General features: G+C 34.5%; 1 protein-coding gene across 1 annotated transcript in view; it reads right to left on the reverse strand.

Annotated features, from left to right (window-relative positions):
* AGPS (alkylglycerone phosphate synthase) overlaps positions 1-13,211 on the reverse strand; it is a 126,332-nt gene that overhangs the window by 84,831 nt on the left and 28,290 nt on the right. Inside the window, exons 2-5 of the mRNA XM_079782053.1 lie at positions 10,192-10,281; positions 3,043-3,133; positions 963-1,083; positions 791-865 (exon numbers count right to left, since the gene is read on the reverse strand). Of these exons, the coding sequence (XP_079638179.1) occupies positions 791-865; positions 963-1,083; positions 3,043-3,133; positions 10,192-10,281 (377 nt within the window). The remainder of the gene's footprint in view (positions 1-790; positions 866-962; positions 1,084-3,042; positions 3,134-10,191; positions 10,282-13,211) is intronic.

A 13,211-nucleotide genomic window follows, 5' to 3' on the forward strand; every position in this document is an offset into this window, starting at 1 on the left:
ACTCCCTGCAAAATAGAAGGATCACATCTAAGAACTGAGAGTCCATGAATAAGCCATTTAAAAAACATACTTTATATACTTCTTTTATAGAGTGTAAAGAGGAAAATGGATCAGAAGATCAGTGGAACTTTCTAAAAAAGGCAATTATGGACAGTAAGGAACAATATACCTGTTCTGCTTTAAATTTTCTGACAGAAGAGATGGGTGTAAAAACCATATATATAAATATATTGCATTAGCAGAGCAAAATAACAACAGAAAGCTCATCTACCATCTATATCAAGCCAAAAAACTGAAATTAATTTCTCAAAATTTAACTATTCATATCAAAGACAATATGTTTATTAAATAACTTGCTTTACCATCTGATCACCATGCTTTTTTTAGCTCACCAGCTGATATCAACAAATTATTATTAGTTTGCAGTAATCAATTATTTTAATTAAGAGTTTAATTATTTTAATTAATGGTCTGAATATATCATTATTACTAACTTCTTTAAGCTTTTAAATTAAACAAAAATACATGTTTCTACTAACCTCCCAATATGATATTTATTTCAACTGATCTCCTTATGGTAATTAATTAATTAAAAATGAAGACTTAATAATCAACAACAAAATCAATCTGGATGATCAGATCAAGAAAGAACTTTATGACCTCTAGCAAACTTTAAAAATACAGCTTTATTTTTCACAACTTATATGCTAAAAATTACATATTTCCAATACTAAATTTACTTAAAATTTAACAATACTAAATTAAAAAGACAAGAAAAAGAAAAACTTACTTGGCCATAAAACTATATCAGGAATTCGATGAAAAATTCCTTCCCTGAGCAAAAATATCTCATGAAGACAATGACCTATTTTGTGGTTTAAAAAATAAAATGAAAAAACATCTTAAATTACAGGAAATTTTTAAAAAATTAAAAAAAATAGCGTTTATATAAAATTGCTTACCATGAGCTCTAAATACCCGATCATCTGCTTCTTGTGAATATGAAATATTAGTTTCTTTAAGCTCATGAAGAAAATCTTCATTTACAATAGAAGGAGGTGTATCACTAGGACTTAAGGATGCCTAGAAAATAAAATAGGTTTCTTTGGTTTATTTCTATAAAATAAATTTTGAATGCCTCTGTTAAGGTGAGTGACTATAAAATGTAAAATGTTTTTATATCCAAACTAAGACAGAAGTGTATGAAAATATCAAATAATATGTATGGAAACCAACCTTGTGATAGTTACAAATTGGAAATGGTCTGGTTAATCACATTCTATAACATAACTTATAGAAACCTTAGGTTTCCTCTTTTACTTCTACGGTCCACCTTTTTATTATTTCTAAAGCTTACAATCAAGAACAAGGAAGATAGCAAAGTCTCAAATCTTCAATTTTAAAATAAGAAGATTAGAAGAAAGCAACTTGACCTATAGATAAAATTTATCATCTTTTATACTACAATTGTAATTAAAAATGAAGAGCAAAAAAAACTCACAATATAAGTTATAAACCCATTTTATAGGATAGCTTTAAAACTCACAACATAATTATAAACTTGATACTTAATTTCAACTAACAGGTAACTAGAAAAATTAATCTTCAACTTTAAAGCTATCTGACACTGGGCAAGTCACCCAACTTCTGTGGGCTTTGGCTTCTGGGTCTATTAAATTAGATTTTATCATCACCAAATTTATACAGCTGCCATTAGGACAGAAGGTTAAATGTGATAATTTTTGTGAAAAGCACCTAATATTACCTAGCATATAGAAAGAAATCTATAAATGGCTCCTCAAATCAAAGCTGTTAAGAAAAACAACAACCATGATATAGAATTTGGAAAAAAGAAAATATAAAAATATGTAAAGAAAAATATATGATAGTTACAGCCTTTTAGTATCTTATTAAGGACCTCTATTTAATTTTTAGTCACATAGTTGGCCCTCTGTATCTGTGGGTTTTGCATCCACAGATTCAACCAATGGTAGATAAAAAAATAAAAATAAATTTTTTTAAGTCCCTGGTAGTTCACAAAAGCAAAATTTGAATTTGTAATGGGCCAAGCTGAATCCATGAGAATGAAGTGATATGTAGGCATACCCTGCTGTTGATTATATGCAAAAATAGGTTATAAGCAAATATTACAGTATTTTGTATAAGGGACTTCAGTATCCAACCTCCTGTGGGATTATTATATATTTAGATAATAAATATTTATTGAGTGTATAACATAAGCTCTGTTCTAGGCCCTGGGGAGACAGTGGTCAGTTAAATAGGAAAAAAAATTTGGCCTCATGAAATCTACCCTATAGTGGAAGGAAATAAAAGAACCTCCAACAAAACATGCAGATCCCTAGTTTGTTAAGTTAATGAAAATTGAAAAGGGCTCAAAAACATGAAAAAAAAAAAAGGTGCATGTAAATAAAACTGGTGAAATTTCTGAATATGGTATATAGATTGCATCAATGTAAATAAAGAAATTACAAATAGTCAAGAGAGAGAATTAAGGAGATTAAAAAAGAGATATTTTAAGAAAAGTTAAAAGATTTGGTTTGGGGAGGGAAAGAATTAATTGTTTAGCCTAGTTTAATTACAAGAATAAAATGTATCAGTGGATTTCTAAATAAATCAAATAAGTACTCACTGATAACATGGCGGAGGTGGATATAATGGAGAATAAAGTGTTAACCATAGCCCTTGCACTTATGGAACTTATAGCCAGTTAGAGGGACATGCAGAATACCATGCCATAGCAAATAATAATAAATAATAAAATCATAATAACATAAATACTAAGAATGTCATTGGTTTGATATGTATACAGGGTGGAGTTTTCTAACCCCACTTACAGAAAAGTGAAACTACACCCTAACAAGGTCACTATAACTAGCAAACTTCTAAACAAACAAACAAACAAAAAAAAACATGAATTAAAACAACTATAACAAATTACAAAGATAAATCTAATTAATTTAGAATTAAACATACACGTACACACAGAGTTAAGCATATTCATAAGCATTCTTATTTGCTTACTTTCGAGGTAGTTTTATGCTCCAAATTTACGCCAAGGGTATTTTCAATCCATTCTTTAAAAGTTGGTAAAATCATGCCACTAAGTGGGTACCTAAGGTACAAAAAGGTAAAACATTAGAGTTAGTTATCCTCATTTCAATTTAAATCTTAGATTCTGCTTTAGTAGTGGTCAAGTATTGCCTATCCAACCAATCCTCTCACATATAATTATAAACTCTGGACAAAAACAAAACAAATAAAACCCAACTATCTGAAGGCAGTATATACAGACCAAAAGCAGACAATAAAGGAGTATGTTTGGAAGAAGGAAACAGCACTACATGAGTTTCCTTTTACTTTTTTAAACAGGCTTTAGCTTGAAGGGAAGCCCCAGCTGGTACCACAAAAAGAAACAAATGCAGAAAACCTAGTTTTCCTGGCTTGAAGAACCAGAAGACAGTGTTTGAAGTGAGCACCCAGTTGGAAAAAGTACAGGGAAATCACAGAAAAGGAGAGAGTCAGAGAGGGACCTCTATATACTCTGTCCAAATGTTAGGCTGACTTGAATTACACATCTATGGAGCAGACACTAAGCAGCCCAACTAAGCCCAGCTGCTTGCCACCACCGAGGAAAATTGGGAGTTTGAGATCAGTCAAGTTAACTGCTTGATGTGTAAATAAAAAAAGCCTCTTCAAAAGAATGTAACAGAATCCAGAGTCTCTACAACATACCATAAACAATGTCCAAGATACATTCCAAAATTACTAGATATGAACAAATAAGAAAGTATAATCCATAATCGAGAGAGGGAAATTACTAAGAACTTGCCTCAAGATAATCCATGATATTGGAAATAGAACACAATGATTTTTAAAGTAGCTATAACTATGCTAAAGGACAAAAGGGGAAATATATTCCCAGCATGTAACAGAAAGAAATCTCAGCAGAGAAATAAAAACTATAAAAAGAACAAAATAGCCCTAACAAGTTTGGCTCAGTGGATAAAGCATCGGCCTGCGGATTGAAAGGTCCCAGGTTCGATTCCGGTCAAGGGCATGTACTTTGGTTGCGGGCACATCTCCAGTAGGGGGTGTGCAGGAGGCAGCTGATCGATGTTTCTCTCTCATCAATGTTTCTAGCTCTCTCTCCCTCTCCCTTCCTCTCTGTAAAAAATCAATAAAATATATATATTTTTAAAAAAAAACAAAATAAAAATTCTATAATTAAAAATCTGGAATAAAATTTCATTGAAGGAACTTAAAAGCAGATTGAAGATGTCTTAACAGATAGAGCAATAAAACATATACAAACTGAAGAACAGAGAAAAAGAATGAAAAAAATGAACAGAGCTTCAGGGACCTTTGGAACAATAACAAAAGAATACCATATGTATAAATGGAGAGAAAAAAAGCATTTGAAAAAGTAATGGCTGAAAGTTTCCAAATTTGATGAAAGAGAAAAATTTAGAAGTTCAAGAAGGTCAGAAAACTTGCAGAGGATAAATTCAAAGAAACTCATACTAGGTACAATAGAACCAAATTGCAATTAGAGAAAGAAAAGAAAAAGAAAAAATCTTAAAAGCATCTAAAGAAAAGTGATATATTACATACAATGTGATAACAATAAAAATTATGACTGACTTCTCATCAGACACAATAAGGTCAGGAAACAAATGAACATTTTTTAAATGCTAAAAGGAAAAACATGTTAACCTAGAAATCTATATCTAGTGAAAATATCCTTCAAAACAAAAGTGAAATAAAGACATTTTTCAGATGATAACTATGAGAACTTAAGAACGTGGTGCTAACAGATTTACACTACAAGAAATGCTAAAGCAATATCTATAAGCTTAAGGAAATTATAACACAGTATGTAAACTCAAATCTTCAAGGTGAAATACATGATACCAGAATGAGTAAATACGTGTATAAATATAAATGACTATTTCTTAATTTCTTTAAAATATGACTGTCTAATAAATTGTAACATATCATGAAGTTTATAATGTGGCAATTATAATAAGAACAGGGGATAGAAAATACACCTGTAGATTTGTAAGGTTCTTAGACTTTACATGCAGAGGATATGACACATTTAAAACACACAAAAGAGCACTACAGAATGGGTATAATGTGAAAAAAAACCCACAAAATTTGCTACTCTGATTTTGTTTCCTGTATCTTTTATCTCAATCCCTATTTAAAGTTTATATAAAACATCAATATAAGTTTTATATGAGAAGGTTGCTGCAGAAAGCTCAAGTGTTTAGAGATTCAACTTTTCAATTTTAGAAATAAATAAAGTAATTGTCCTACCCTAGATTAGTATAATGAAGAAGGCTGATATGCAAACAGTAATAATCCAATCTCTGAAAAGATAAAAATAATTTTTAAATGTTTTAAAACAGTACTTTACATTTTTATTAAGTAAATACATTACATATTATGTGCCAGGCATTGTTCTAAGTGTTTTATGTATATTAACTTATAATAATACTAGAGGCCTGGTGCACAAATTCGTGCACAGGTGGGGTCCGGCTGCTCGCCCCATTGGGGGCCGATCAGGGCCTGGCCGGTGTGGGGGAGAGGACATGAAAGATTGGCCAGCCAGCCCCGCCTCTGATCAGGGTGGGGGGCCAATCGGGGGCCAAGCCAGTCAGGGGGAGGGGCCATGGGAGGTTGGCTGGCCGGCTCCACCCCTGATTGGGGGGGCCGGGCCAGCCAGGGTGGGGTGGCCACAGTGCACGTCATAGTAACCGGTCGTTCTGGTTGTTCTGGACGCTTGGCTTTTATATATATAGATTGTGAGTTTAGTATTATTATCCCCATTTTATAGATGAGGAAGCTAAGGCACAGAGAATTTAAATAAATTAAGGAATTAAGTAAGTAATTTATTTACTCAAAGTCCCAGAGCTAATAAGTTACAAAGCCAGGGTTTGAACCAGATTATGAATAAGGCTTTAGTCAGTCTGTGCTCTTAGCTACTATATGATGCTACCTCTAGTTTTAGTCTTCCCTTTCCACCATTTAAAGTGATATTAAACTAAAATTCTTTATGAATGACATTTTAAAAATCACAGTAGCTATATTCAGTAATTTTTTTCACTATAATGTTCTTGCACCTTCTTTACTTCTCTCCCTATACCCTGACAAAATTGATGATGGGACAGCCAAATAAAACTACTATGCAGGTTGGGGCAAAAGTAGGTCTATAGTTGTGAGAAGGTTAAACACAGTTTATTCTTGTATTGCTGTTTATTAATTATTGTATTATTTTCTATACTATGCATTGCAGGATACACTAAATTAGTATTATAATATGACTCCTATTCTTTAGAAATTTACAACCCAGTTCAGTCAAAGCTGCAAAGACATTTTATTTGTAGGGTGAACATACTGGCAGGAAACATGCAACTTTTACCAGAAATGTGGTAAGAGGAAAGCCAAGTGCCTATACCAATTGTTGAAACAGACTACTGAATAGATCTTAATCATGACTGAAGATTAGTTTGAGAACTTTAAGAAATGGTCTTTTTGTAAAATATAAAGTGAGATCAAATTACCACCTTTCCTTAGAACCAAGGTAGATTGTACTGTAGAAGACACAGAATCAGAACAAGCCCAATGAAATCCCTACATGGAAAGAAAACTCTGTGGGCATAAATATCCAAGAAGAAAGGGCACATCAGGATTTATAATGACTAAACTCAGGGCAGTGTACAGAGGCAGCAAAATATTATCAGATGCAACCATCTACCAGAGTGAGTTCTACAACTGCTAAGCAATTCAACAGCCCTTTTATACTTAAGATAAAATGTAATGAAAAATTATGCCACTGGAAATACAATGTGCAACAAACGCAGACAAATTCTTTTCATGTAAACACTAACTTGTGCTGTGAAACCTTTGAAGTCAAAGAATGACACTTTTCAAAAATTTTAGTTTATAGAAGTCTTAGCGCTAGTTCTGAAGTATTACCCATCTGCTGCTTAAAATAAGGAGGACTAAATTCATTTATATCTAGAAGAAATAAAAATAACAGGATTATAAGTCTAGGGATTTATAGACTGACAAATTACAAATCTGTTCAGAAGATAAGACTGCGTTCGGGGAAAAAACTTCTAATTTTTCCCTAAGATCTAAAATACCTTATAATAATTGCTTCTAATTTGATGGCTAAGTTGTAAATGTCAAAGTTACCCTCCGAAAAATATATATAATCAATCACATTTCCTCATAAAAATGTCCTAACTTTTCAATGATTTTTGGAGCAGAAATAAGGGAATCTCCATAAATTTTCATTGAGAGTCACTATTAATTTCTGGCATCTAACGATTTCCCTTCCTTTCTTTCTGACTCTGTTATATTTCTTGTGTATTTTATCCATGTTTCCTATGTGGTTATAGAGGGCAAAGGGTCTATATTTGTTTAGTCCCCTACAAAGCCATAATAGCAAGTCTTGACAAATATTTCAAAAATTTTCCTTATAATCTAGTATTAATAACAAAAGGGCAAATTAATACTGTTCAGCCAAATCAGTATTTTCTTCCACTCATCCTTTCTAGTCACAACTCCATTTTCTATTTTAGGAATATCACAAACTTCTTATTCTTCTACCCTTTGATTCTTACTGGAACAATAAAAATTTTTGTCACAGGATAACTGATTATAAGATGACTAACTCTATTATAGATGACTAAATTCCATTTCTGTGTATGGAGAATTACCCTCTGGATGAGTCTTAGTGGGAACCAAAGACTGCCTGCCTTTCAGTAAGTCAAATGTGCCCAACATCCACTTTCCTGGTCTCCCTTTGCAGGCTCCGCTAGTCATATGCAACCTGCCCCCACCATCCCGTCCTCTTCCCACCTCCTCCACTGGACTCTAACTCAGGAGTCAACCATGCAAAAAAAGGAGGCCCTTATTGAATCTATCCTGTTAGAGTGGCACCAGCAGCAATCGTCCAATGTCTAACGTCTAATGTCAACAGATAAATTCTCTGCTTTCAAAGGCACTGTGCTGAAGTACAAGTTGACTATTTGTTCCCTCCTATAAAACAAACATGCTATACCTTCAAGGTCAAAAGAGACAGAAACAAAGAAATGAAGACAACGTCTGAGAATTGGTTTTCTAAGTTCAGAAGATTCACTCCCCTCACCCCATTCCCGAAGAAGACTGAACTTATCTATGTAAAGACAATCTCTACATAGATAAGTTCCTACTGTATTAGACATTATTCTCTTTAAAACATAAAACACTCATCATTTAGAACACTGGTAAATTTAATTTTAATCAGAAATTTCTTCTACCTGAATTATATACAATTTCTCAACTAAGCCTCCAACCAACATGCTGTCCAGCCATACCCAAGGATTGGAAATGAGAATGTAGATAATATGTATTTTTCCTGTTAACTGGGTGATTGGTCCCATACACCAAAATGTTGCAAGATTGATTTCCAGTCAGGGCACCTATAGGAAGCAACCTATCGATATTTCTCTCTCACATCGATGTCTGTCTGTCTCTCTCTCTCTCTCCCCCCATTCCTCTCTCTAAAAATCAATAAAAACATATCCTAAGGTGAGGATTAAAAAAAGAAAAGAAAAACAAAGGTCAAATGTTCATCTTCACACCTTCAATAAAATTAGTTCCTAATTACTACTCCTGAGGTTTTGTTTCAGGTATAAAGTATATTTAAGTTAGAAACATAGGATAATTATGTTTCAAAGAAAAATAATTTCTCCAAAGGAATAAAAGTTTTCTTGCTGATATTTCAATATATTGACATAGTTTATACATTTTAAAAGTATTAATCCAAGCATATTAATGTCCAATAGATATTAAGTCAAAGTACAATACTGATACAGATTCATAATATAGCTGATCCAATTTTTACCTAGCCTCAATTTTTTTTTATTTTTAGAGCCAGCATTCAAATATTATATATTTATATTTACTGTCCTTTCAAAAAATTTCTATCAAAATTCAATAGGCAAACCCAAAATACCAGCTTTGGCAGAGTCAGTGTTGCTTACAATCAACTATGAACTTGTTTTACAATTGTCTGTATCTGGAAGAGTAACAATACAAATATTCTTTCTCCCCCCTTTTATTGAATTTATTGGAGCAAAAATGGTTAACGAAATTATACAGGTTTCAGGTGCACAATTCTACAACATATGATCTGTACACTGTACTGTGTGTTCACCATCCCAAGTATAATAAAATATTCTTTAATATTCTTAGTAACACATTAACAAAAACATTTCAGAAATGTGAAAGCTATCAAACAAATGCCTGATCCTTCTTCATCACTTCTTCCCTAATATATCTCAGAAAACTAATTTATATTCACCAAAAATTGTTCACCTTTCATAATAACCCACATCCAAATATAAATGCTCAGAATTAAAAATGGAGTTACTCTGACCCTGGCCGGTGGTGCTCAATGGTCAGAGTGCCAGCCCGTGCACCAGGGTCATGAGTTCGATTCCCAGCCAAGGGCATGTACCTGGGTTGCAGGTTCCCTCCCCATCCTAGGTTGGGGCATGAGCAGGAGACAACCAGTCAATGTTACCTCTCTCATATCTCTCTCTGTCTGTCTCTCTCCCTCTCTCTCCTCCTCCCTCTTTCCATCCCTCCCTCCCTCTGTTCTACTTTCTCTGAATGCAATGGAAAAAATATCCTCAGGTGAGGATTAACAACAACAACAAAAAATGGAGTTACTTTTGACAAATCAATGGAATGGGGATTAGGTAATATGAGCAGAACTTATTTACATTTTAAGTCAAACAAACTACGTATAAAAATGGAATTTTGAGACAACTGGGAAAATGTGAATGTGGACTGGGTAATGATATATTATTAAAATTTATTATTTTAGGGAGTATGACAATGATATTGTATGAGTGGCTATATTGGATCCTCATTTTTTAAGGGACACATATGTAAACATTTAGAACTGACATAAAAAATGTCAGAATTTGAAATGCTACAGAAAAGAAGCAATTATTGCAAAATACTGGTAAATTTTACAAGGAAGGGAGGAGTCATTATATTATTATGTATGTCTATTATTGCACATGTTATGTTTGTTATTTATGTTTAAAATTTTTCATAGAAACAAAAAGTGGGGAATAAATAACAAAAGAAAGAATAAACAGTTACCTTTTCCCAGTCAACTCAACTTGGCCTTTCTTATTGAAGATGAACTTGGAATCATTATATCCCCATCCATTCCATTTCAAAACTTCTTGCCTAATAAGAAAAAATATATAAATGAGACCTATGCTAAACATCTTAAAACAAAAGAGTGACTATTAACTTTCAGTCATTTAAAAGAAGACTTTATCCCACTAGTATATTTGTTTAAATAAAATGGGATGTATATCACAATGTCTATATATTAATATTTCCAAATATAGAATCACTCTAATGAGCAGCACCTGCTTCACCAAGGGCTACAACCACTAAATTTAATGCATTGAAAGAAAAAAGGAAGAAAAAGAACAAAGGAGAAAAATATACTTAAGAGTAAAACATGCTTTATTTTGTACATTATTGAGTTTATATTATAGGATGGCTAAAAATTTTTGCAATAAAAATAAATTACTTGAATAGGAAACACATTTTTGCCGTATTTTAAAAAATGCAATTATTAATCTTCTATGATGAAAAAGACCAATTTACAAAGTAGGTTCAATAGTAATGACATTACCAGCAGTAGACACTTTTAATAAAGTACATTGCTACATCTACAACCATTCTAAATCCTTTTACAAGGTATAGTCTCTACCTTGACCTACATATTAACATTAACATAACAGTTAATAACTATACCAGTTTCCAGTAGTCCAAAACAATATGGTATTTTTAGTTACCAAAATGTAGTATTTCATAGTTTTAAAATCATTTTCATCAAAATCAAGGGTTCACTCATTCCATTTTGCACATTACAAAAGAACAGGTCTGAGCCTGTGCAGAACACAACAGGCAAACACATTTCAGTGTTATGTCAGATTTTATTATATGTTATAGAATGGTACCCTAGTATATCTGGGCTGTTGAAATAAGGTGATGGTAATTTTCAGTTGGAGATCCAAGATGGCAGTGGAGAATGTGGAAGTTACCTCCACTTCCTCCCAAGACAAAACTGCAATTACAACTAAAATCCTGAATAACTAACTGAAGATTAGCTGAATAAGATTTATAACCAAGGATTTACAGAAGCCATATTGAGACGGACATTCACTAGCCCGACCCACCTGACTCCTAGGTCCCCCACCCTACTGAGCTCAGTTCTATAAAACAGGCGTCGTCAAACTACGGCCCGCGGGCCACATGCGGCCCGCCGAGGACATTTATCCAAAACATAATCTGCCGGGTGTTTTTGCCGTTTTGTTTTTTTATTTCAAAATAAGATATGTGCAGTGTGCATAGGAATTTGTTCATAGTTGTTTTTTTTTTTTAAACTATAGTCCGGCCCTCCAACGGTCTGAGGGACAGTGAACTGGCCCCCTGTTTAAAAAGTTTGAGGACCCCTGCTATAGGAGGTCCAGGCAGAAGCTGGAGGTCCAGGCAGAAGACGGAGTTGTGTGGCTCTAGGATGGGGTATAGTTTGCCCTCAAAGGCCCAAGCAGTACGAAGCCCTCCCTTCATACAGCCAAATCTTGGTCTCTTTGGGCCTGATAAACTCTGTGGGCCTCACCCTGATGACTCCTTCAGAGCCTGCCCCCAAACAAAGGTCTGTGGGCACCCAGTGGGTGGCAGTTAGACTTGGTATACCCTGGGACTTCTGCTGAGTGGCCTCAGACGCAGCAGTGGCACAGAGTTTGAACCTGTATCAATCTGGTGAACACCACTCACCCCTACCTGATGACTCACTGAGAAACTACCTCATGCCCCAAAGTCTCTTTCAGTGGGACTGAGCCTAACAGAGAACCAGCAGGTAGAGACAGGTGGAGACGCTGGGCCTTTTGCTGACCTGCCCCTAGGCTTGGTGTTGGTGTAAGCTGGCCTTGATGTACAACTTGGTTTTTCCCAGGCACACCCAGGCCCAGCAGAGGCAGCCACAAACTGTGGATCACTTTGTAGCTCCAAACAGGTTGCCCAGAAGCAGTCACAGGCAATGTGTAACATTAATCAACATCCAAGTCCTGCCCAAGAGACCCAGAACCCCACACCCAGTTACCAGCTTCAGACATTAGAGCAGAATCCAATTGGCTTCACAAGTGTCATATCAAAAGGAAGATCTCAGCAGGAACCAGACCCTGCTGAGGCAAATTCTGCTTCATGTGGTCAGTACCTACCTGCACAGTAGTTTGTATAATGTGGTCAGGTCAATTCTCAGTCAGCCAGCCAGAGGGTTGACCCATGCACGAACAGACCAATAGCAATCAAAATGCAATTGCAACAGGAGGGCTCACATAACCCACACAGGAACATTCCTGGAGCAGCCAGCTCAGGTAATCAAAAAGACTATATCACAACATCCCACAGGACACCTACTATATAAGGCTACCCTATCAAGATTGCAAAACATAGGCAATCTATCTTATACATAGAAACAAACATGAAGAGGCAGCAAAAATGGAGAGACAAAGAAACATGCCCCAAATGAAAGAAAAGGAGAAATCTCCAGAAAAAGAGCTAAGTGAAATGGAGGCAAGCAATTTACCAGTTATAGAGTTTTAAAATATGGTTATAAGGTTGCTCAAAAAACTTAGTGGTAACTTCAAAAGCATGTACCTTGGTTGCAGGCACATCCCCAGTAGGGGGCGTGCAGGAAACAGCTGATGGATGTTTCTCTCTCATCGATGTTTCTAACTCTCTATCCCTCTCCCTTCCTCTCTGTAAAAAATCAATAAAATATATATTTCTTAAAAAGATATATCATAATTAAAATGCCAAGAGCAAAAGACAAAGAGAGAATCTTAAAAGCAGCAAGAAAAAAACAGTTAGTTACCTACAAGGGAGCACCCATACGACTGTCAGCTGATTTCTCAACAGAAACTATGCAGGCCAGAAGGGAGTGGCAAGAAATATTCAAAATGAAGAATAGCAAGAACCTACAACCAAGATTACTCTACCCAGCAAAGCTATCATTTAGAATTGAAGGTCAGATAAAGAGCTTCACAGGCAAGAAAAAGTTAAAGGAGTCCATCATCACCAAACCAGTATTATATGAA

Source organism: Cnephaeus nilssonii (genome assembly GCF_951640355.1).
Source record: "Cnephaeus nilssonii genome assembly, chromosome: 10".
Taxonomy (NCBI): domain Eukaryota; kingdom Metazoa; phylum Chordata; class Mammalia; order Chiroptera; family Vespertilionidae; genus Cnephaeus; species Cnephaeus nilssonii.